At 35.4% G+C, this 27,073-nt stretch overlaps 1 protein-coding gene across 3 annotated transcripts in view; it reads right to left on the bottom strand.

Annotated features, from left to right (window-relative positions):
- TBC1D19 (TBC1 domain family member 19) overlaps positions 1-27,073 on the bottom strand; it is a 146,475-nt gene that overhangs the window by 28,672 nt on the left and 90,730 nt on the right. For all 3 annotated transcript variants that reach the window (XM_081303212.1, XM_081303211.1, XM_081303213.1), the window contains 2 exons: positions 14,384-14,468; positions 11,987-12,031 (listed from right to left, as the gene is read on the bottom strand). In XM_081303212.1, the coding sequence (XP_081159338.1) occupies positions 11,987-12,031; positions 14,384-14,468 (130 nt within the window). The remainder of the gene's footprint in view (positions 1-11,986; positions 12,032-14,383; positions 14,469-27,073) is intronic.

The raw sequence follows: 27,073 nt of genomic DNA, 5'->3' as shown, positions 1-27,073 counted from the left end.
ATAACATAAAGAGACCAAACTTAAGAGTCATTGGGATACAGGAAGGCATGGAGGTCCAAACCAAAGGAATAAACAATCTATTCAATGAACTAATACGAGAAAACTTCCCAGACTTGAAGAATGAGACAGAATCCCAAATCCTAGAAGCCTACAGGACGCCGAATGTGCAAAATCATAAGAGATCCACACCTAGACACATTATAATGAAGATGCCCAACATACAGAATAAGGAGAGAATTTTAAAAGCTACAAGAGAAAGGAAGCAGATTACATTTAGGGGTAAACCAATCAGGATAACAGCTGATCTTTCAACACAGACTCTGAAAGCTAGAAGATCCTGGAATAACATATTTCAAACACTGAAAGAAAATGGGTTCCAGCCAAGAATCGTGTATCCGGCGAAATTAAGATTCGGGATGGAAGATGAAATTAAAACCTTCCACGATACACAAAAGTTAAAAGAATTTGAAGCTAGAAAACCATCTCTTCAAAAAATCCTTGGCAAAACATTACAGGAAGAGGAAATGGAAAATAACAATGAAAACCAACAGTGGGAGGTAGGACAATAAAGGGGGGAAATAATCAAATAAGAAAAAAAATCAGGTTTAGTAACATTAATAAACAAATATGGCTGGAAGAACAAACCATATTTCAATAATAACCCTAAATGTTTATGGCTTAAACTCACCAATTAAGAGACACAGGCTAGTTGAATGGATCACAAAACAAGACCCAACAATATGCTGCCTACAGGAGACGCATTTGATAGGAAAAGATATACATAGACTGAAGGTGAAAGGTTGGGAAAAATCATATCACTCATATGGACTGCGGAAACAAGCAGGAGTGTCCATACTCATACCAAATAAAATAGATTTCAAGCCAAAGTTAATCAAAAGGGATAAAGAGGGACACTACATACTGCTCAAGGGAACCATACACCAACAAGACATAACAATCATAAATATATATGCCCCAAACAATGGAGCAGCTATGTTCATCAGGCAAACTCTTCTCAAGTTCAAGAGTCTAATAGACCACCATACAATAATCATGGGAGACTTCAACACACCTCTCTCACCACTGGACAGATCTTCCAAACAAAAGTTGAATAAGGAAACTATAGAACTCAATAACACAATTAACAACCTAGACTTAATTGACATATATAGAATATACCACCCAACATCAAGCAGTTACACTTTTTTCTCAGCAGCGCATGGATCCTTCTCAAAAATAATCATATATTATGTCACAGGGCAACTCTTAGACAATATAAAGGAGTAGAGATAATACCATGCATCTTATCTGATCATAATGGAATGAAACTGAAAATCAACGATAAAAGAAGGAAGGAAAAATCATGCATCACATGGAGAATGAACAATAGGTTACTGAATGATCAATGGGTTTTAGAAGACATCAAGGAGGAAATTAAAATATTCTTAGAGTTAAATGAAAACTCAGACACAACATATCGGAATCTATGGGACACATTGAAAGCAGTTCTAAGAGGAAAATTCATTGCTTGGAGTTCATTCCTTAAAAAAAGAAAAAACCAACAAATAAATGATCTCATACTTCATCTCAAAATCCTAGAAAAAGAAGAGCAAAACAACAGCAAAAGAAGTAGAAGGCAAGAAATAATTAAAATCAGAGCTGAAATTAATGAAATCGAAACAAAAGAAACAATTGAAAAAATTGACAAAACTAAAAGTTGGTTCTTTGAAAAAATAAATAAAATAGACAGAACCTTAGCCATGCTAACGAAGAGAAGAAGAGAGAGAACTCAAATTACTAGCATATGGGATGAAAAAGGCAATAACACAACAGACACTTCAGAAATACAGAAGATAATCAGAATTTATTTTGAATCCTTATACTCCAATAAAATAGAAGATAGTGAAGGCATCGATAAATTTCTTAAGTCATATGATCTGCCCAGATTGAGTCAGGAGGATATAGACAACCTAAACAGACCAATAACAATTGAGGAACTAGAAGAAACCATCAAAAGACTACCAACTAAGAAAAGCCCAGGACCGGATGGGTATACAGCAGAGTTTTACAAAACCTTTAAAGAGGAACTAATACCAATACTTTTCAAGCTATTTCAGGAAATAGAAAAAGAGGGAGAACTTCCAAATTCATTCTATGAAGCCAACATCACCCTGATGCCTAAACCAGACAAAGACACTTCAAAGAAAGAAAACTACAGACCAATATCTCTAATGAACCTAGATGCAAAAATCCTCAATAAAATTCTGGCGAATCGGATTCAAAAACATATAAAAAAATTGTACACCATGATCAAGTAGGATTCATCCCTGGGATGCAAGGCTGGTTCAATATACGGAAATCAATAAATGTTATTCACCACATCAATAGACTTAAAAATAAGAACCATATGATCATCTTGATAGATGCAGAAAAAGCATTCAACAACGTACAGCATCCCTTTATGTTCAAAACTCTAGAAAAATTAGGGATAACAGGATCATACCTCAACATAGTAAAAGCAATCTATGCTAAGCCACAGGCTAGCATCATTCTGAATGGAGAAAAATTGAAGGCATTCCCTCTAAAATCTGGAACAAGACAGGGATGTCCTCTCTCACCACTTCTGTTCAACATAGTCCTCAAAACACTGGCCAGAGCAATTAGACAGACGAAAGAAATTAAAGGCATAAAAATAGGAAAAGAAGAACTTAAATTATCACTATTTACAGATGACATGATTCTATACCTAGCAGACCCAAAAGGGTCTACAAAGAAACTATTAGAGCTAATAAATGAATTCAGCAAAGTGGCAGGATATAAAATCAACACGCATAAATCAAAGGCATTCCTGTATATCAGCGACAAATCCTCTGAAATGGAAATGAGGAAAAACACTCCATTCACAATATCCCCCCCAAAAATAAAATACTTGGGAATCAACCTAACAAAAGAGGTGAAAGACTTATACAATGAAAACTACAGAACCCTAAAGAGAGATATAGAAGAAGATCTTAGAAGATGGAAAAATATACCCTGTTCATGGATAGGCAGAACTAACATCATCAAAATGGCAATATTACCAAAAGTTCTCTATAAGTTCAATGCAATGCCAATCAAAATCCCAATGGCATTTCTTGTAGAAATAGATAAAGCAATCATGAAATTCATATGGAAAAATAAAAGACCCAGAATAGCAAAAACAATGCTAAGCAGGAAGTGTGAATCAGGCGGTATAGTGATACCAGACTACAAACTATACTACAGAGCAATAGTAACAAAACCAGCATGGTACTGGTACCAAAACAGGCGGGTGGACCAATGGTATAGAATAGAGGACACAGAAACCAATCCACAAAACTACAACTATCTTATATTTGATAAAGGGGCTAAAAGCATGCAATGGAGGAAGGATAGCATCTTCAACAAATGGTGCTGGGAAAACTGGAAATCCATTTGCATCAAAATGAAACTGAATCCCTTTCTCTCGCCATGCACAAAAGTTAACTCAAAATGGATCAAGGAGCTTGATATCAAATCAGAGACACAGCATCTGATAGAAGAAAAAGTTGGCTATGATCTACATACTGTGGGGTCGGGCTCCAAATTCCTCAATAGGACACCCATAGTGCAAGAGTTAATAACTAGAATCAACAAATGGGACTTACTCAAACTAAAAAGTTTTTTCTCAGCAAAAGAAACAATAAGAGAGGTAAATAGGGAGCCTACATCCTGGGAACAAATCTTTACTCCTCACACTTCAGATAGAGCCCTAATATCCAGAATATACAAAGAACTCAAAAAATTAGACAATAAGATAACAAATAACCCAATCAACAAATGGGCCAAGGACCTGAACAGACACTTCTCAGAGGAGGACATACAATCAATCAACAAGTACATGAAAAAATGCTCACCATCTCTAGCAGTCAGAGAAATGCAAATCAAAACCACCCTAAGATACCATCTCACTCCAGTAAGATTGGCAGCCATTACGAAGTCAAACAACAACAAGTGCTGGCAAGGATGTGGGGAAAAGGGTACACTTGTTCATTGTTGGTGGGACTGCAAATTGGTGCAGCCAATTTGGAAAGCAGTATGGAGATTTCTTGGAAAGCTGGGAATGGAACCACCATTTGACCCAGCTATTCCCCTTCTTGGTCTATTCCCTAAAGACCTAATAAGAGCATGCTACAGGGACACTGCTACATCGATGTTCATAGCAGCACAATTCACGATAGCAAGATTGTGGAACCAACCTAGATGCCCTTCAATAGATGAATGGATAAAAAAATGTGGCATTTATACACAATGGAGTATTACTCTGCATTAAAAAATGACAAAATCATAGAATTTGGAGGGAAATGGATGGCATTAGAGCAGATTATGCTAAGTGAAGCTAGCCAATCCCTAAAAAACAAATGCCAAATGTCTTCTTTGATATAAGGGGAGTAACTAAGGCAGAGTAGGGAAGAAGAGCATGAGAAGAAGATTAACATTAAACAGGGATGAGAGGTGGGAGGGAAAGGGAGAGAGAAGGGAAATTGTATGGAAATTGAAGGTGATCCTCAGGGTTATACAAAATTGCATACAAGAGGAAGTGAGGGGTAAGGGAAGAATAATACAAGTGGAAGAAATGATTTACAGTAGAGGGGGTAGAGAGAGAAGAGGGGAGGGGAGGGGAGGGGAGGGGAGGGGGGATAGTAAAGGATAGGAAAGGCAGCAGAATACAACAGACAGTAGAATGGCAATATGTAAATCAATGGAAGTGTAAATGATGTGATTCAGCAATCTGTATACGGGGTAAAAATGGGAGTTCATAACCCACTTGAATCAAACTGTGAAATATGATATATCAAGAACTATGTAATGTTTTGAACAACCAACAATAAAAAAAATTAATAAAAAAAATAAATAAAATAAACCTAAGAAACCTACTTCTCTTTTTGTCTGAATTAGATAAGAGTGTACTTTAGCTTAGCCAAGATTAACCAGGGCATAAGGCTCCAAAAAAGCCTCGTGTACTTTGTTGAAGAGGAACAAAATCAAATTCTGGCAAACAAAAGCAAGAGGCCTAAGAAGCAGTGAGGAATCCATTAACACCCTAGGGCACATACCACCTAGAACGTTTCTTTGATCTAAGAGGTTATCATGTTCTTGGCCAGTTTTTTCCAAGTCCTTTTCCTTGCCTCTCATCACTTCAGCTTCTCAAAGATGAAGTTTCATTCACCTGGCTATCATCCAAGAGTACACCCAACAGGCATCAGCATGCTGGGAACAATTCTTGTATCTGGCCTTAAAGTTTTAGGAGCATGCTATGAGTAATTGTTTTAAGATCGTTGTCTTCCCTTATGCATATGAAGAAGGTCTAACATATGAACTGGTATTATATTCAATATACATAAGAAGATGATTTAGTGGGGCTTGACAAAGCTCAGAATGGTAAACATTGTCAACAAAAATAAACCTTGAACTAGATGAGATATAAATAGCAAATATGACTCAGAAAATACCCCAAATATTAATATGCTTTGCACTTACTAAATATTTTCCTTTCCTTTCCTCACTGATTTTATAATTCACATCTGATCCCTTCAACTTCATCCCAGCTGAAAGCAAACTATTACACTCTTTCATTTGGGATTACTTAGGACAGTTTATTTAATTCATTTGTTGAAATGATCATTTCCTCTGTTTATTCTCATTCCACATATAACCAACAGGTCTATAAAAGTAAAAATGAAAATAATGGATAGTTTTCTAGCTATTTCCATTGCCTTTCTGAATTAAAATTCCCAGGTTATAACTGTTACTTCATTTCAATAGTTACAATTTTACAAAACATCAGAATAGAACCATATTTAAATACCAATTTAAAAGTCATATTTGAAATAAAATTTTAATGAGGTCTTGAATTTATATCTAAATTTATACTTCAAATGGATTTTGGAGTATGAGATATTTTCAAGTTAGTTAATTAACGTAGATGACAAAGTACACTGCTACTTATTAAAGAGATTTAAGATTCATTATTTCTTCTAAGATCCTTTCTTAATCTTTGTTCTGAGGGGTTATCCTGTGTGCTGTAGGATGTTTAACAGCATCCACCCCACCTCCTACCCACTGTGACAAGTCTTCAGATATTCCCGTGTGTGTGTGTGTGTGTGTGTGTGTGTGTGTGTGTGTAGGAGTAACGGCCCCTAACTGACAAATCATTGTTCTAGAGTGCTGAAACTTCCCTAACTAGTGTTCTCTAGCAATTACTTGTTTTTCCTACCTTGCAGGAAACAAATGGTATTAGCAAATTATGATTTTTTTAAAAATCATTTAACTCTCAGGCAGACTTATCTGTTATTTTTCCTATAAGTTTAAGAAAATTCTAATCATTTCTGTTTGAATTCTTCTGTATTCTGTGTTCATTCCTGCATTCATTCCCTCAATTCATTTGCCCACTCATTCAGTGTTAGCTGAGAACAGACTTTAGGCCATGCATAATTCTAAATGCTGGCTATGTTGCTTATGAAATTTAAAAGTCTTTGTTCTCTTGAAGCTTACATTCAAGGGACACTTTTTTTCTACATACTAGTCAGGATGATCTTTTTAAAAGTATTAATGAGAAATCAGAGGAGAGCCATCACTAGAAGAGTGGAATAGGGAACTCCTAAACTCTGACCCTCCACCAAAGCAATGGTTAAGCTAGCAAGAATATTAAAATCAACTTTTTAAAGCTTTGGAATCTAGTAAAAAAAACTTACAACAATATCAAGGGAATGCTTAATGAAAAAATAATTTTAGTAAGACAGTATTTTAGCATTTTAATTTACCTGCCTTCTATTCCCTGCACTCCAGCTTGGCAGCAGTCATGAAACAGCATACCACATTCCAAGTGTAACTTGCTGGTGCAGGAGGAAACAATACAGATCTTGTATCAAAAATTTGTGTTTGTGTGTTTTGACCTGTTTAGAAGCTACCTGAGGAACTGTCTCAGATTTGCCTTTGTTTCACCTGCCTAATCTCAGAGCTTTCTTAGTATACAAGTGGCTTGCCAGGCATCATTTGTCAAGAGTGTAAACACAAAGGCAAATACTAGATTTTTCTCTCACCCTCACTAACCCTGGTTATGAGGCATAACAGATGGGCAAGTACTAGACAGACTACAAAGCAATGGAATGCAGAGGATGGGGAAGGAGAGAATAAGTAAAAGCTCCTGGGGGATCTAGAAAAGCCCTGAGATGCCCTTAGGCTTTCACCTGCGTCTGACTTTCAGGCCCTGTGCAAAAAAAAAGTAAAGGCTAAGGTACACTTGTAAATGGCCTGGGTAAGCCTTGAAGAAGTGATCCATTCCAAGCTGATGTTCAAAGTCTGAGAGAGTGTGTTTTATTTTGATATTTTGGTTGTAGATGTTTAAGGAATCTCTGTCAAATCACTAGCTGACAATTAAACTAATGGAGCAGAGACTTCAGTGGGCATACAAGACAATCTTTTTATAGAAATAGTTGAAAAAAGTCATTAAATAAACAACTATAAAAATAAAACAACAATAATGAATTCTGGGGTGGGGAGAGAATCTGACGTCCAGAGTTACTACATTATAACGGTTAAGACAGCCCATTTTCAAATTGAGACCATAGAGGAAAGGGACCAGGGGGTGGAAGAAGAGGGGGAGGGAAAATGCTGGGGAGTAATATTGTCCAAATTATATTGTTATGTTATGTACATATGTGAATATGCAATACAAACCCCATCATTATGTACAACTATAATGCACCAATAAAGATGTGGAAAGAAAAAAATACAAACAGCCATATATTAAAAAAATAGCCAATTTTCAATAATGAAACAAATTAGACATAAAAAGAAACAAGAAATTATAGATTATCCCCAATGAAGTGGGGAAAAGAAACTAATAGACATTGTCCTTTAAATCAACTGTCTTCTTATCTGACCTGTCTTCTTAGCCTGGTCCCTGTCTATTTCTCCTACATTACCTGTATCTGCTCATTATCATTCACTGGCCATCTTTGTGTTCTTCAAACCATTAGCTTGTTCCTACCTTTGACCCTCAGACACACTGTTCTTCTGCTTCTCTGTAGGGCTCACTCTGTACCTGCACCATCTCCTCAGAGGTGCCTTTCCTGTCTACCTTATCTAAAATAGCCACGCTCTCCCTAACTTCCTATAATTTCCATTTTTCTTTCATTGTTTACTTATCACTGTCTAAAATTATTCTCCCCCTACCCTCATATGTCTCCTTTACTAGCATGTAAGCTCCTTGGCAGCAAGTACTTTATGCTGTGGATCACTTACTTACAGTCATGAGCCTCAAGAGGGCTGAATATTTATCAAATGAATAAAGATTATGCATACATGTTGAATAACTGGCACAACATGTACAACAACAAAAATGAAAAGCTTTAAAATTTCTGTGAGATGTCTCAGAAATGTTCCTTACCAGTTGTTTAATGAATTTATTAGAGAAAGAGTCATTTGAATCCTCAAATGAAGTGAGAAATGCCTGATGCACTATGGCCTGTCCTTTCCATCCTAAAGAAGGTAATCTCAGGTGTGGGTGTGGCGTTGGTGGTACAAAAATCTCTGCCCACTCTAACCACACATCTTGTCAAGGACTGAGTATGCCAGAGAGCTGCAGACAAACCTGTGTTTCCCTGTGGAGACTAAAAAAGACAGGCTGGTTTGCATGGTGGTAGAGGTAGAGGTGTCCTTGGGATTTCACAATAATATTATCATTGGCAGGGGTTAGAAAACAAACTGGGTAAAAATGTTGCTTAGTATTGCCTAAGGTAAAGAAAAAAGGGACAGTAGACTGACTGGTCTTTGTCTTTTCTTGTTCTGCAACTTAAGAATCATTGCCTACAGAAAGGAGTCCTTAATTCTGGTAGCTTCTAAAACAACCTAAGAGAAGAAAATATTGTATAGAATTAAATTTATGAATAGATGCCAAATTATCTTAAAAAGTTTAATCTTTGGATTAAACTTTTTATTCTGGATGAAAATCTTTCTAAAACCTATCATATGCATCATTCACTTTTTCGATATATTAACCACTTTTCTTTCTTCCAAGAGAGACTATAATAAACTCAGTATTTTCTCAGGGATTAAGGTAATTGTGATAAGAAATTGTTTCTGAAGACAGACAAAATCTGGCTTTGCCACTCACCAGGTAAGCAGGTTCATATTCTGGGCCTGTTTTTTATTTGTAAATAGGGATATAAATACCTGCCTCATGAGGCTAGTGTAGAAATCAAATGAGTTTAGCATGTAATATATTTAACACACTGCCTAGTATATAGTACTGCTAGAAAAATGTTAGCTGCTACTGCTAGAAAAACACAGATATTCTCTCTCTCTCTCTCTCTATATATATATGTGTGTGTGTGTGTGTGTGTGTGTGTGTGTGTGTGTGTATACACACACATATATGTGTGTTGTAGCATATATATGTATATATATGCTATAACTTGTAACCTAGTGATACCTTTTCAAAGGATATAAGATTATTGGTTTAACATAAGATAGTTCCAGGCTGCTTTACTGGAGTGCTTTCAAATACTGTTTTATAGTTTTAATATTTTCTTTTATGAGGTCTCTAATTTCACTTCTCACTGTTGTTCGTCATTTTTCATATTTATATCAGTCTCTCTCCATGTTTCTATTTTTGCAGGGGGCATAAACCAAGTTTGTTAGACATATGTGTTAAATGAGAGCTAATATGTTCTTAACTAAGTTGACAAAGCTGTCCTATGTAGAGAGAGAAAGAATTGAAATCCATAAACTTTGCTTTTGACTATTCAGAGGTATTTTATTTATTTTTTATTTCCTATTTCTTAATAAATAAAAAAAAGTTATCAGAAAGTTAAGTTTTGGAATAACTGATGCAACAACAATATTACATTTATATATATAAACATCTAAAAATTTACATATATATACACATTTACACACACATAAAAGTTACAAATAACCATTCTCTAATTTAATTCAATAAATGCTCATTACATTCTTACTAAATGCTAGATACTGGGGAACAATATAATCTTGAGCCTTCTGAAGCTTACAATATCAAGGGGGAGGTAAAGTATAATCAAACAGTGTCAAGAAAATATAGTAAGAGATACCAAAGGTTTTTTTTCCACCAGGTCTTATAAAGGCCTGGAGGAAGGGCCCTTTACCCAACCAGGGGATTCAGGCAAGTGCTAGTGCTGAGTCTGGATGGCAGCTGGGTGGAGAAAAGTTATTCTAAGAATGGAAACAGGAGAGGTACTGAAGCAGCATAGTTCTTTTGTGAGAGTATGTGGCTATGAGTAACAAGAAAAAATAGTTTGGTATTGCTATGATTAAAAAATAATAATGAGAAATGAAACTAGGAGGTAGATTATACAGGGAACAGATTCGAGAGGTCCTCATATATATGTCATACTGAGAAACTTGGATGTTACTTAAGGGACAGGAGACACTAAGGAAATTCTTATGTGAATATAGCTCAGGAGCAGAGTGCCTGCATGAGGCCCTGGTTCTATCTCTAGCACCACAAAACAAAAAGACAAATAAACAAACAAAAAAACAACAATTTTTGAGAAAAAATGTCAATCTTCAGATTTTCATTTTAGATATACAATTCATCAGGGTACAAGATAGAGCATAAAACCAGAGAAGACAAGGAAGACAGACCAGGTAGGTGGCTAGAGATAGTGAACCTGGAAGGCGAGGCAGTAGCCTTTGTGTGGAAGAGGGTCCAAGATATGAAGAAGACAAAACTGCAGGATATGAGACTGACTGGAATCTAGGGTAACTACCAGGCTCCATGCTTTGACTTACTGGACAGATGATAATGCAGTTAACTAAAAGAGGAACAGTGTTTGCTTATTTTTTAAAATTTAGCTTCCTTTTTCCTTTTGGGGTCATAAGAAGATAAAATAGTTTAGGTTGGGACATGTTAACTTTGAGGTAGTCACAGAAGAGGTCAGAACTGGAGACAAAAAATTTAGAATAATTAACCTATAGATCCATGAAAGCAAATGGAAGCCCCTATGGAAAGCAGCAGAACAATGGTAAGGTATCTAAGGAGGGGCAGAAGTAGACAATCATGAATGAAACTGGAACTCTATGTTGAGAGGCCCTGGGAGAGAATAGTGCCATGAAAGCCAGTTTAAAATGTGGTGGTTAATAGAGCTAAACACACTCATTCACAGCTACATTTTCTGAGAACTCACTATGTGTCACGCATTGTGCTGTTTTACAGACTGTATCTCATTTAATCTATAATCCACATGCTACAGTTGATGAATCTAAAGTTCAGAGATGTCATGTAACTTACCCAAGATCATAGAGTGAGCTGGCAGAACTGGGATCTGAACCCAGGTCTGCTGTATTACAAAACCCATGTTCTTAACTCTGCTGGGGTAAAAGAACTTCTTCAGGATGCAACTTAATATCATCATAATAAGAACTGCTATATACTGTTTTTCCAAGAAGCATATCTTAAAAACTGCCTAACAATCTCAAATGAATATTTAATATCTAAATATTAAATATGAGGTCATTCATATTTGGTCACTTCAAAATAGATCATTTCAGTGGTAACCTCTTCATAATCTGTATTTCATAAATACCACACAGGTCAAATTATGAAAATAAAATGCAGCACAAGAAAACTCACTTCTGCACTGTTCCAATAATGCCAAAAGGAAGGTCCCAGATGGACTACTGTGTCTCAGATGAAAACACGTACCTTGACTTAATAAGCCTACTTATTAGCTTTCTCACAAATTATTGGTCCAAAGGAGAACCAGAGAAGGTATGACTCGTTTAGCATGGAAAAATTCACTGAAGTATGTATTCCATGGACACTTATTTTAGATGATAAATCATTTTCCATTTAAAGACAGAGAATAAGAAAATCTCATTCCAATTTTATAGAAGTTGTAATTTTTGTATTTCCCACTAGAGGAAGCAATAGCATTACTCTTACCATTTGGTGGATAAAAGACGGCATATTCTTCTAATCCTAGTTTTCCTGTAAGAGAAAACCATAGAGGGTTTCAATATGATTTAAATCAATTTTAAAAATTAACTTATTATGTGAATATACTAATAATGGAATTTTCAAGAATACTATAGTCTGATTTTATTTCATATTATGGAATTTAAAAATTTGCCAATGTTTTGATAATAGCAAACCCTTTCATTAATTAAAATCAATAATATAAACTTCAGTACAAGGGAAGTGATACAAAATAAATAATAGAACAAATGCTTTCAAACTCCTTAAGCATGTAAGAAGGGAAAAAAATCTATAAACATACCATTATTTTGCTAAATTCTTTCTTTTTAGAGAGAGAGAGAGAGAGAGAGAGAGAGAGAGAGAGAGAATTTTTTAATATTTATATATTTTTTAGTTTTTCGGCGAACACAACATCTTTGTTTGTATGTGGTGCTGAGGATCGAACCCGGGCCACACACATGCCAGGTGAGCGCGCTACCGCTTGAGCCACATCCCCAGCCCCCAAAATAATTCTAATCTAGTCATTAAAGCAAGTTATAAGCTTTGCAATATCTCATTAGCTTACATTTTTTATGGAATGTGCTGAAAAGCTAAAAGTTAAGTGTCTTTAATTGTACAGTGGTCATATTTTCTATGACCAGAGAATGGGGCTAATATTTGAAATCAGAATGTCCTAGAAAGTATATTCACTATAATCAAATGTTTGTAAGAGTTTTTACAAAGTAGCTTTCCCTCAAAGCTTTTAAGTTTCTCAGTTTGTCCCACCTTTCACTGAATATCTTTAGGTAGCTTTTTTCTTGACTGTTTTTCTAACCCCTTTGAGTCTACTGAAAAGATATTCAGACAGGTGCAAGAAGTACACCTGTAATCCCAGGTACCTGGCAGGGTGAGGCAGGAAGATTCTAAGTTCAAGGCAAACCTGGACAACTTAGCAAGACCCCTTCTTGAAATAAAATAGAAAAGGGGCTGGAAATGTAGCTAAGTGATAGAGTACTTGTTTAGCCTGTGTGAGGCCCTAGGTACAATCCCCGGTAGCAAAGAAAAAGTAAATAAAAATAAATTCATTCTTATGCTGTTTTTTTTAAAAAAGTCTTTAATTAAAAAAAATTTTTTTTTCTTGTTCGGGACAGTGGCAGAGAGGAGACAAAGAATAAGAAATATGAGAATAGAAGTTTAGGATAGAGTAGAAACAATAAGGAGTAATTTTTGTGTAAAGAGAGAATAGAATAATGAAAAGGAAACTGATTACTGCACTAGATGTTGAGAGGCAAACAAAAATACAGTTATATAGTTTCTCAACCATATAGTTTATGAAATAGACAAAATCTTAGATTATTTTTACTAACTTTTTTTTCTTTTTCTTTCTTTTTTTTTAAAAGCAGGTTTTAAGTGTTTAGAGTTCAGAGGGAAGGGAAATTGATGACATTTTGGTGACACAGTGAGATATATGCAAATTCTTCAAAGTCCCAGAAAATTTTTTAGAGTGAGGGAAGGGAAAGCTTTCCACATAAAGGAACATATGGAGGCTAGAATGAATATGGCATATTGTGGAATAATCAGGGTAGCAAAGTTAGCTAGTTTGAGACTATCAACCAATGAAGGGACTTGAAATCATAGCCGTGTTTAGAGGTGAGTCTATTAGGTAATTAAATTCTGTAAGTTCATTTTAGAAACAAGGAAATTTAAGAGACCCCCAGGGTATGTGGAGCCCAAATCCAATACAACTTGAAGTGGCATGTCCTAGGGCAGGCAGGAGTTGGAGCAACCAGGCGGGTATGTCAAAACACAGGAGAAATAGTTTCATTCTTCAAGGAAACACAGAGAAACCATATACAATAGGGCAATGAGCTTTCTGTGCTGGCTATTCATCACTTAATAAAAAGGAGTTGAGAAGGGCTGTCAGCTAAAATTAGTTCAGTTTTCAAGATCTTGATATAGTGATATATTATAAGCAATTAGTGATAAAGAGAGTTACTAAAATAGGAATTAGAGCGCTAATAACACATGTTACTTTAAAAGGCATTTTAAAAGAAGGAATATAGAAAGTTAAAAAAATTAAAAAAGCAAATCTATGTGATAAACCCATAGTTAGGAAAAGTGAACAGATACAACAAAATAGCAATACTGGAGAAAATTGAGAAGGCAAAATGTCTTCTGTAGTGAGAAAGTCCCTGAAATGCTGCTTCCAGGACCTGTGATACGTTGTATTGATTTAAGTGAGAATGAAAAGACAGTTAACGTCAACTGAGAAAAAAGTAATTTACAATTAAAAATTGGCAAAACCAATATAAGCTATGAAATAAACATTCTTGGCATGAATCTGTAAGTCTTAAATAAAACTCCTTAATATTACCAAAATATTACCTCTTATGTATGATTTCGGCGGTGAAGCACTGTTGTATGCAAAGTGACCCAATACTGATGTATCCCGGGAAAAACAAAGTAATACCTGGATGTAACATTGGAAAAAAATAAGCAATTAGGCACTGTTTTAAAGTCAGATAATTCATTATTATTATTGGGAGGCATTAAGGTGGAATCCTTCAAGCTTAGTATCTTGCAATGGGAAGAGTGCCCTCTGTTGGTTTACCTATGTTAAATGTTAACAATGAGATGCCATGTATAGATAGCCAAAGTTCTTCCAAAGATTTCTCAGTTTGCCACTAAAGTTTGAAGAATATCAGAAAATATAAGTTGCTAGCTACCAGTTGATTCTTTTCTTGTTCATCTGGAAATGAGAAACACCTAGATGAAATTTAATAGATGAGAAATATATACGGTAGACCAGGTAACCATAGTGTCAGAACAATTTGGGAAATGCAGAAAACCGGAAATAGTCATTGCTGAGATGCTGCAGATAGTTGGCCTTATCAGGGATGGAGGGAAAGAAACTCATGGTGTTTAGAAGGAAAGGCAGCAGTGGTTTCCCAATACAGAATAGAAGTTAGTAGTCCTAATCATCAGGTAGACTGTGGCAACTCTATCTGGAGATAAAAATCAGTACAGCAGAATCAGAATCAAGGATGCACATTAGAATAAACTGGATGCCGTCTGACAGTAGCCTGAAATTTTGGGCCAGGACGCCAATCCCCAGGAAGATGACCAGTGACAAGAAATCTGGGTCCTGGGATTCTAAAAGATAATACCAAAAAAAGAATTCAGGATGACTGAAAAGGGCAAAATAGGGGCATAGAGTCAGGGCTGAACTTGTAGCAGAGTGAATGGAGAAGGAAACACTTTGTGTCTAAAACACAAGAAAACAGGCACAGTTCTTCTAAAAGGATAGATGTGGAAATTGGATATTAGTCAGGTTCAATGTTAAAATGTGTAACAACTATTGCCACTGATTTTATTGTTTTAAAAGACGACAGAAGTGATACACGTATATGATAAAAATGAAAAAGGCAGATAATCAAAGAGTAAGAAAACATCCATAATTCCACTACTGGTAATATGTAGATGTAAGGCCTGGAATACCATAGTCATTATCACCTATTTTTATATACACATGTACAATTTTTTTTAAAAAAAGAATTATGCATATAGTTCTATAACCTATTTTCCCTCAATGTTATAAATATTTTCTATATTCTTTTAGCTTTTTAATTTTTTGTTTTAATTAGTTATACATGATAGTAGAATGCATTTATTTACTTTGATATATCATACATAGATGGGATATAATTTCTCATTCTTCTGAGTGTAAATGTTGTAGAATCATACTGGTCATGCAGTCATATATATATATATATATATATATATATATATATATATATATATTTACACACAGAGACACACACAAAGTAATAGTATTTGTTTCATTTTACTATCTTTCCTATCCCCACATCCCCTTCCCTCCCTCCCTTCACTTCCCTCTACCCAAACTAAGGTAACACTATTATTCTCTAGTGCCCCCTGCCTTATTGTGAATTAGCATCCACATATTAAAGAAAACATTCAGCCTTTGGGTTTTGGGGATTGGCTTATTTCGTTTCACATGATATTCTCCAACTCCATCCATTTACTGGCAAATGCCATAATTTCATTTCTCCCTAAAGCTGAGCAATATTCCCTTGAATATATATACCACATTTTCTTTATCCATTTATCTATTGAAGGACACCTAGGTTGGGTATAAAATTTTTATGTTGCAGAATATTCTACTTATGTATTAACAATAATTCATCTAGCCCATCTTGTTTTCCATTTCCCAGTTATAAGCAATGCTGCAGTGAACTTCCTTAGAACTCTTTATGTACACCTTTAGTTAACTTTCTAAAACTGGACTGTCTGGTCAAATACTTTACGCATTATGTACTTTGCGTGGTGTGTGTATTGCTACTAGGGATTGAACCCAGAGCCTCACTCATGCTAGGCAAGTGCTCTACCACTGAGCTAGATCCCCAGCCCTGCTTCAGGCATTTAATATTTAACACTTTAAAAATTCATTGCCAAGGTAGGAATTTTTCTAATTTCTTATTTATTAACACATCTAGTAGTAAGATAGGACACTTTTTTCTTTCATTAAAACAGATTATCATCATTTCATGGATAAAAAATGGCATATAATCATATATTGCTTTAATTTAATTTGTGAACAGAAAGGTATTCAACACATTTACAAAAATAATGAGTTGAATTTGCTTTGTTGTTTTTTGATCCATTTTTAATTCATTTAAATGTTTTTTAACTTGATTTAAATTTTGTGTATATAAGGATCTTTGGTTTAAGTCTAATTATATACATTGTGTGTGTTTGTGTGTGTGTGTGTGTGTGTGTGTGCGTTTGTGTGGTGTATGGGAGGCAGTACTGAGGACTGAACTCAGGGCTTTGCTCATGCTAAGCACAAGTTCTACCACTGAACTACATATACCCCCAGCCCTAAGTCTAATTTTATTTTGAAAATGGTTTTGCTCAAATAATGTTAATTATTTTGACACAGAGATGTTTTTAATTTTTGTATGCTCAAATCTACCATACTTTCTATCATGCTTAGATATTAATCCATTTCCATATTTATAGTCTACGTTGGACTCTTAAAAAAAATTTTAGATCCATAAAATGTTATTGAATCAGTAAATAATATTGACTCTACTCTTGCCAGACCTTCATGGACCACTGTGGTAGGCAGAACAATGCCCTCCAAAAATGACCACATCCAAATCCCTGGAAACCATGGATATGTTACCTTGTATAACAAAAGGGATTTTGCAGATGTGATTAAATTAGCAATCTTTACATGGGAATATTATACAGGATTATCTGGCTGAGCTCAATATAATCACAGGATCTTTTAAGTGAGAGAGGCAATAAGCCAGAGTCAGATTTCAAGATGCTATCTGCTGGATTTGAAAATGAAGAAAGGGGCCACACAAGGAATGCAGTTTCATTCACTGCATTCTAGAAGCTGTACAAAGTGAACAAATGCATACTTTTTCAGAATTTCCAGAAGCAACATAGCCTGCGAGTACCTGTACGGTCATGTGACTATAGGCCAGTGAAACCCATTTTAGATTTCTGAACTTTAGAACTATGGATAATATAATTGTATTAAGCCATGAAATTTGTGGTTATTTATTATAACATCAATAATAAGCTAATACCCAATAAGTTAATGCAAAATAAATGAATACAAGTAAAGTAAAAAATACAAGTAATGTAAAAATATATACTTAACAAATTTCTATCATTGTCTTACAGGGAAAATAATTCCTAATAAAGTGTTCATATTAATTTTCCCTTAGTTAAGCAGAGTGTAGGTAGCACGGTACTTTTAGAAGGAGCTCTGTGCTTAAATATAACCCTCTGGAGTCCCTGATGTCGTAGAGAAGACAAGATAATTGGGACTACTCTAAGGAGAACATTGGTTATTTTAAGGTGACAATGCCAGAGGTGGTATGTTAGACAGCATGGGCTAATGTGAAACCCTGGGACACAAGCAGAGAGCTGCCAGCTCCTATCCTAACTTGAATTGTTACCTTTTGAGATTCTAATGTCTGTATGTGTAAGGAAATGACAATACAATTATAAATTTGCTAGAATATGATTATATGATGATGATTTAAAATTGAGTTGAAAATTTAACTGATTACTTACAAATTAAGAAAAATTAAATTTTACTTGAGTGAGGTTATACAGGGTAATGATTTACTTTATTTATGGGAGTTTCAAGAGACTGGACTTATAAATGTGAATTTATGGTTGCTATAGCAGATCATATCTAAAATGTCTACATACAACTACAAAAGTTTTACTTGGCCTAAATTTTCCTTTATTTGTAGAAAATACATTTATGGTAAGTGATGTAAATAATTCTGAGAAATAGGTTATTTACATCATACAAAGTAGATAGGAAATGGCAGATATCAACTGGACAATCACTTTAACATCCAATTACTATATACTTATTTTCATTTGTGATGCTCTTACATTTTCCTACAAATGAATTTGGAGAATTTCAAATGATAAAATTTCAAAGATGGCTTTTTAAAACATTCTGCCCTAATTTAATTTTCATACATAAAAGAGCCATGTAGCTTACTGGGCTTTGAAAATTGACAGATCTGGCTTGGGGTTCTGGTAGCTGTATGAGCTTGGGCTCTTGAGTCTCTGCTTCTTCATCCGTAAAAAAGGAATAAAGTTACCATGCAGGGCTGTTGTAAGAATGGGTTACAGAGTTGGACGTTGCCAGAGGTGGTGAAATCTATGAAGTTGAAGTAGAAAATACCAGGAATCTATCTTTCCACTTAGACAACAATTGTACTGGCAGAATATGTCTGATGTAACTATTTGAGAACTCCAGAGTCTATTGAAGTCTTACAACTTTTGAGGGAGGATTTGAATAGTAAACTGTGGTTTCCTTTGGTCAATTCAGCTCTTAGTACAGTAGCATCTACCCACCCTCAAACCAAGCCCCTTGGCAGGTAGACATGCATGTGTCCAGGAGCAGCATAAAGAACCCAAGGTAGGGGGAAAAGCACCCTGTCCTCCAAATAATGGGTATCTATACTCGGATTGTTGATTGCTGCTTCTGATCAGAGAGGCACAGACAGGCAGAGGGCAGGAATGGAGGGGAAGCAGAAATTATTTGTTGTGCCTCCTCCAAGTGTCCCAAACCCTTCCCCTTTGGCTGAAGTGACTTTCAGTGAATTTAAGGGAACAATCTCTCCCCACTTTAATTCTTCCAACAGAAAAGGAAAATGAAAACTGGAGGGGGGTTGCGGGGGTGGGGGGGACTGCATGCCTTTGAGTAGCACGGGAAGATGAGTTTCAGAATCCAGATGCAGTAATGGCCCCTATATTATATAAAAGCAAGGTCAGTTGATCCATTACAAGAGTAAGGGAAAACTGGGTATAAAATTGCAGGTGCATGTAAGTAGTGTATGTGTGGGGTGAAAACATATGGAGATTCTCTTCTGATAGCCTATAAATATTCTGTGAGAAGCAGAAATCAAAGTCAATCAGCTGAGAGAAAAAGGAGATTTGAAGAGGTTCAAGGTACTCAAAGTTATCTAGGAGAGTGGATGTGTGAATGGACTAAGAGAATGAGGTAGATTTGGCAGGCAGAAGAATGGACTCTTAAAGTTAGTGGTCATGAAATTAAAGTAAAACTAGTTAGCATGGTTCCATGTGTAGCCACAATCAAAATCATGATGTAGCTACAGAATTGATGGGCAGCTCTATTTATCCAGGGTTAAGGCTTGGTCAGATAATTTCTTCTAAAACGAGGGAGAAGGGCAAGGGAGTTGAACACATATTCAAGAAGTGACTGGAATGCCAGATCATGCCGTTGACATGTGTGTCACATTTGTTCTCTCCTATCTATTCATAGAGATCTTGCTCTGTGTCAGGTGCTCATGAACTCTAACCTGAACTGCTGGAGCTATTCACTGCCATACTAAGCTAGTCTCTCCTCACCAAACACAGCATATTTGTGATTCATATTTATTTTTGCTTTTCCCATCCTTCTCCTAATTCTTTAACTTTAAAAACTAAACATTTCCTAAAACATTTCTATTCTGCAGACACCACTCAATTCTGCATGACTCCTAGAATTTTAATTGTACTTGGTTAGAACTGAATAGAAATCTTTATTCGTGTACTTATCAATTTATAACTGTGTCTTTTCTCTCATTTTCCACTAAGATGTGACTTAATATCTTCTTTTGCTACTACAGAAGCTGTATCAGAGTAAACACTTAATAATTTGACTAAATGGATACATGAATAAAAGATATCTAATTGCACTGGAAACTTTAATTTCTAGTTGTAGATGGATACAATATCTTTTTCATTTATTTATGTAGTGCTGAGGATCAAACCCAATGCCCATGAATGTGAGGCAAGTGCTTTACCACCGAGCCACAACCCCAGCCCTGGAAATCTTTCTTAAACTCCACTCAGTGGCATAAAAGCATCTGTAAATATGGCAAACTCCTCAGTTCTGCTACTAAGTATATGCGAGATGAGCAAGCATTTGAGGGAGGCTTGGGTGTACTACACAAAGAGTCAGTCTCCATGTTTTTCATTTATTATATGAGTTATTTTCTATCAATATTTTATACTTTTTGGACAACATGTTAACTTATATAGGTGTAATAATGCCATTCAGTACTGGAAACTGGTACTGTCAAACTACCCAATTTACTTCTGTTGAATAAAAGGTGTCTTTTGAAACTCTGACATAATTTAAAACTATCAAAATCTCTAAGTATTTTTAAGAATTTCATGCAAAACAAAAACTGACTAAAGTTTGCAATACTAAAAAGCTGACTTATTACTTAAAGCATGATTTCCATAAAATTCAGTGCTTTTTGCCTACAAAATCTAAGTAACTTTAACATGAGGCACTTAGGAGCAGTTTCTGTGTATCCTAGTAACATGGGCCCATATTTTCTTTAAAAAGGGATTACCAGAGGTTTTCTCATCTGTATGTGGACACAGCAATGCCACCTGCCAACTAATTTTGTAGTCTAGTCACAAAATCCAATAAATGGGTAGCAGCTGGAAGGGATATGGGGCCCAGAATCTAGTCAGAAACACTAAATTGCTCCATTATCATTAATTTTCCCTGAGCAGTTGTGTTGCTACAAAGCTCTGCCAAAAGAAAGCCTGTAATGAAAGATGAGAAGCTTTCTTCTGACATAAACAGACACATACATCTATAAATGTAGATTTTGTTTCCAAGAAAAAAAAACAGAACTCAATTTTAATGCAATTACATATATTAGTTAAAATGAACTAGTAATAATTCAGACCAAGTAAAATAAATAATTAAAAATATCACAATAGAAGTCCATGTGAGGAAAATTTACTTTTGCATAATCTCCCCAAAGAAGTCTATGTGAGGAAAATTTACTTTTGCATAATCTCCCCAAAGAGAAATTTAGGTGTTTGTTGTAACAATCCTTCTGTTAAGTAACTGGGATCTTTATCTGCATTAAAGCTTATTTCTACAGATGAATGGACAAAGAAAATGTAATACATATATATAAGAGAATATTATTCAACTTTTAAAAAGAAGGAAATCCCCCCATTTAAGACAACATGGATGAACCTGGAGAATGATATGTCAATTGAAATAAACATCTCACAGTGGAAAAAATATGATATGATTCAATTTATAGGAGGTATCTAAAATAGCTGAAAAAAATGGTGATTTTCTGGGGTTGGAAGGGAAGAAGGATGGGGAATTGTTATTGAATGGGTTCAACATTTCAGCTATGCAAGATGATTTTAGGGATTTGCAGAACATTGTGACTATACTTAAAATTATTATATTGAACACTTAAAAAGGTTTATTTAGTATCATTTCCAAAGTCTAAAATCAGCAGAATCCTTGAAACATAACTGAAGAAATTATTTAATGTTTAAAAATAACATAATTTGGACCAAAATATTGATAAAATGAAAAAGGTTAAAGTACACTCCTATATTACTTACTACACTAATTTAATACTAATGCTTTACACAACACTTTAAAACAATTTCCAAGCATTTTGTATTCATGTCCTGCCTCCCTAGCTAGCATATGCATCCATCAGAGGTACTATCATTTATATATAATGTAAGGATCACAAAATATTTACTGATGATCATTGTGCTTTTTCTCAGAAAATGTATCCACTGTTTATAAATAATTCTGTTGTCTGGCTCAGTCCTCAGTAAGTTTTCTTAGAACTTACATATATGTCACTAATATGTGGAAGAAACAAAAATAAACATTCCTTTAAGGATATTCCTGACACTATTTGGACAAACTGTTACTATTCTCATTTAAAACAAATGCTCTCAATCCCAGTAACTTGGGAAGCTGAGGCGGAAGTCTGCAAGTTTGAGGCTGGTCTCAGCAATTTAGTGAGATTCTGTCTTAACAATAACAAAATAAAGAAAAAGGAGGGCTGGGATGTGGCCTAGTGGTAAAGCACCCCTGGGTTATTTTAGTATAAAAAATAAAATAAAATAGATAACCTCAGTAACTTTTCCACCAAATGAGGCTGATTTGTTACTTAGCAAGCCCCTTTCAGTACCACCAAAGAGGGTTTGTAGTTGTCACTTCAAACTGGCAATCCTCTCCACTACAATTACCAAAAGTGACAAACTTAACAAAAAATTTACACCCTTTCTATTCATTCTCTGAAGCAGATTAGCCACAGACTATATATATATATATATCATGTCATTATGTATAATTTATGTGTTCATATACTTGGAAAACAGTTTTGTGTTCAGGATCAAAATAGCATAAGAAAATAAAAAAATTAACTAAGTGGTTCAATTTTGAAAGCATAGATATTTGGCTTTATTTTTTAAATATATTTAACTGTGACATTAACCTATTTTCACTAAAAATCAGTTCATAAAAACGGATCCATCACATCTAGAACAAAACTGAGAAATCTAGACCTCATCAACATGACAGTAAATCTCAGTCAGCCAATAATTACTAATATTAAGCTTTCATATGAAAAATTGAAACTTTTTTAGTTATGAAAAAATAATTCTTTCAATAAAAACTACATTATCTTAAGAATTTTTATTTGTTATTTACAGTGTGCTAGGCACTAAAATTACAATAAGAACCAAAACACACAATTTATATGAAAGAAACAATTATAAAATAATCAAGTAAGGTATAATAAATACTATAAATAAAATATATTACACAGTACTTTGAAAAACACATATTAGATGTCTTTATGTTGGAGGTTAGAGGTTATTCAGGGAAGATGCAGTACATGCAGTAAATTGCATTTACCTGGGGGCTGAAGGGAAAATAGGAGTTTATTAGTTGAAGAGAGAAGGGTGACAGTCTTCCCTATAAGATGACCTGGAGGTCTTATTACCATGAAGAAGAAAAGAGTTTAATGACGTGATGAGTCAACGATCAGGGTGGCTGGAGCAGCCAGCATCAGGGCAGAGAGTGAGCAACAAGGCGGGAGAGGTGAGATGGAGGCAGGGTGGCAAAATCCCGTGAAAGACTTTTGTTTTTGTTTTTTTTAATCACACAAGTGACGTGAATTTACTGGTGTTTTAAAAAGCCCACTAGGACTTCACTGTGCAGACCAAATTAAAGGTGGGTTGGCCAGCGTTAGGCAAGAGAGATAAATAAGATGGTCAGTTTACTTTTTAGTTGTAGTATAACAGAAGACTTGTAGATTAATACCAATAAAATAATTCCATCTTTGGAAGAAAACCAATAGAATTTTTATGTGTAACAGATTATAAAAAAAAAAAAAAGTCAATGAGTAAAATCCAGCAACTATTAACTCTTGAGACAACAGAATTTTAAAACCTGGATTTAAAAAGTATAACACTATCCGTAATCAATACCTTTATGGAAAAAACCAAACCGCTTTGTCTTGTTTTAAATCAGATAAATAGCATTTTCAGGGTAATTCTGATATATAAGTACAGTTTAGTCCATACTCCATTTGAATTAAGAATATGAAAGCCCATGAAGGTCTGGTAAACTGCCCAGGACCGCAAAGACGTCTGTCTGAAGACAAAACTATTATTAGAATGTGAGTTAAATAGATGGAAAAAAATTAAATATTTATTTCAGCTCCTGAGATTCTCTCATTGCTTTTGGGTTTGACATTCTATGATATGTCTGGGCATGGGTATCTGTTCACTGAGTTTCTTTAGATGTGTAAATTAATGTTTTCCATCAAATTTGAGATGTTTTCAGTCATTATTTCTTCAAATTCTGCTTCTTCCTCCCTTTTCTCTTACTTGTATTCATTTCATAAATATGTTGATGAGCATAATCATACCCTTAATTTTTCTGAGACTTTGTACATTTACCATCTTCCTTGTTCACTGATTCTTTTCTGGTTTTCCAAATGTACTGCTAAACCTCCCTGGCAAATCTTTCATTTCAGTTATATTTTTCAATTCCAGATTTTCCATTTGGTACTCTTTTACATTTAAATTCTTTCTTTTTCAGCAGTACTGGGGATGGAAACCAGGAGCCCTCTACCTCTGAGAGACACTCCTAGGCCTTTTTATTTTTTTAATTTTGAAACAGGCTCTAAATTGCCACAGCTGGCCTCAAACTTGTAATTCCCTGGCCTCAGCCTCCGAACTGCCTGGATTACAGGCATGCACCACTATGTTCATTTTACAATTTCTTTTTATTGCTTTTCTTGATTTGATGAGACAATGCCATTGTAAATAGCTGTACCTATAGTAAAGATCCTGAAGAATGCTTTATTTAGGATGACTAGAACTTATAATTTTGGAGAGGTAGAATCTTGTAGGTTCAGAGCCAAAATTATCTTGGGCTACATATTGGGCCCATTAATGGCCATTTACCTTAACTTTTGTATCTGGCCTAACATTCTCATGATTATTATGTAAACTAGTTGGAATGTGTCACTCAACTTAGCGTACCTCTAGCTTCCACCATCCTAAAGCTAAGAATACCATAAGACAACATCTAAATTCATGCAAGAGATACCCCCTTCTCTTATTATAATTCACCTGCCTGATGCTCCCACCAGTGTAACTGGTATATATTTTGACCTACGACTTACTTTTGTTCTGTGACTATAAGAGTTTATGTAACCTCTTTTGTGGTAATACATGTTATTCAAGGTAACTGAAGTCTATATTTCTGGGCCATGATCACTTATATTTGGCCCAGAATAAACTACTTTTAATTGTATGTGGGGGGGCAGGTACTGGGGATTTAACCCAGGGGTGTTACCCACCAGTTCTTTTTTATTTATTTAATTTTTTTTTAAAGAGAGAGTGAGAGAAGAGAAGAGAAGAGAAGAGAAGAGAAGAGAAGAGAGAGAGAGAGAGAGAGAGAGAGAGAGAATTTTTAATATTTATTTTTTAGTTCTCGGCGGACACAACATCTTTGTTGGTATGTGGTGCTGAGGATGGAACCCGGGCCGCACGCATGCCAGGCGAGCGCGCTACCGCTTGAGCCACATCCCCAGCCCTCTTTTTTATTTTTGAGACAAGGTCTCACTAAGTTGCCTAAGCTGGCCATGAACTTGCAATCTTCCTGCCTCAGCTTGCTCAGTCTCAGGGATCACAGGTGTGTGCCACCATGCCTGGTCAGAATAAACTATTTTATTTCCTTTAAAGTATGAACATTATTTTATTTTGATACTATCACACTTTTTTTTTACCTCTTTAATCATGGTTTCCTTTAGTATTTTTAGATATACTTACAATGGCTGCCTTAAAGTTTCTATTAATTCCAACATTGAAGCCCTTTTGTAGGCAGCCAGGGATTGTGGTTATTGTTATTTACTTGCTTCTTTAGTGACTTGGTTAGAATATGTTATTCAAGTCTAGTTCTCATACAGTATGAAGGCTCTGATGTACCTCAGAGGGTATAAATTTGGACATACTCACTCTTCAATGATACTGATTTTAGCAGGCATTTTTTACTATCTCTTCCTCTAATCTCAGTTAAACATTATATCTCTGTTGGTATCACAGATATCCTGTTTCACTAATCGAAAGCTGTTTATTTTACTGTTTGCAACCATGTCCTCAGGTAGAAACTGTAATCACAGTCTGATTCAATTAAGTTTGAACCCCTTTGCAGAAGTCATTTTTGAAACTTGTCTTTGAGGTTTGTTCCTATCCCACTGGGACTTGTTGTAACTGTCTCTCTAGTTCTCTTTGGTACACTAGCTACTTATGGTTTAGTTGACACTCTCTTGGAGTTAAGAGCCTCCTATTAATTGCCTATCATTAAAATCTCTAGTATTTTAGACTCACTGGGTTGGAACTTTATCACACTCTGTATAAACTCATTTCTTTGAGGAGAGTCTCAAAGGTCCTGTTGTCAAGGCTCCCTTTTCCCCTCCAAACAAAATCTCGGAGTCATTGCTCTAGAGCTGGGATGGGGACGTTGACCAACTTCTCCTGGCATGACACTTCTACTTTCTGAGAACAGACACTGGCTAAGGAAACAACCTCTGGTCTTCTCTGCTCACCTCTCCCATAGAACCTCCATTCTACAGGCAAGCTGGGTGGGCATTTGAGCTCCTAGTAGTCTTGGCCTGCTAAGAGGAGGTAGAGCTCTTGAGGAGATCTCTGCCCTGTGGTAAGGGAGCCCCCAACTTCTAGGTAGCACTTCTTCTGGATTCAGCCATCTGTTAACACAGAACTGAGGGGGAAGAGTGGATGTCTGCCACTCATGTGGAGATACTGTAGCTCTTGACTAGGAACTGGAGGGAGTGGGAAGCCTGATCTTCTTGGCCATACTCAGAACTGAAGCTGTCATTTTGATCAGAGGGTGAGAGGAGGCCAAAAGTAGGTCTCATGTGCCACAAATGGTTTTCACTAGAATTTAGTAGCTTTTTTTGAATAAACGCTTCTTACTGACTTGTTGTAGAATCTTGGGACAGTTTCCAGAGACTTTTATTTTTCTTCTTAAATAGTTTTCACTAGCTATGTTTTGTCTACTGGGGATAGTTCTGTGGATCTACTCATGCCACCATTGCAGAACTGATAATTTCTATTCAACGTTTCCAAAGAACAGAGCTATCAATAAACTAGTAGTGTTATATAAATGATGCTAACTTT

This window comes from Spermophilus citellus (genome assembly GCF_964194105.1).
Source record: "Spermophilus citellus genome assembly, chromosome: 8".
Lineage (NCBI taxonomy): Eukaryota > Metazoa > Chordata > Mammalia > Rodentia > Sciuridae > Spermophilus > Spermophilus citellus.
Note: the sequence above shows the minus strand (reverse complement) of the source record. Positions and strands in the feature narration are given on the sequence as shown.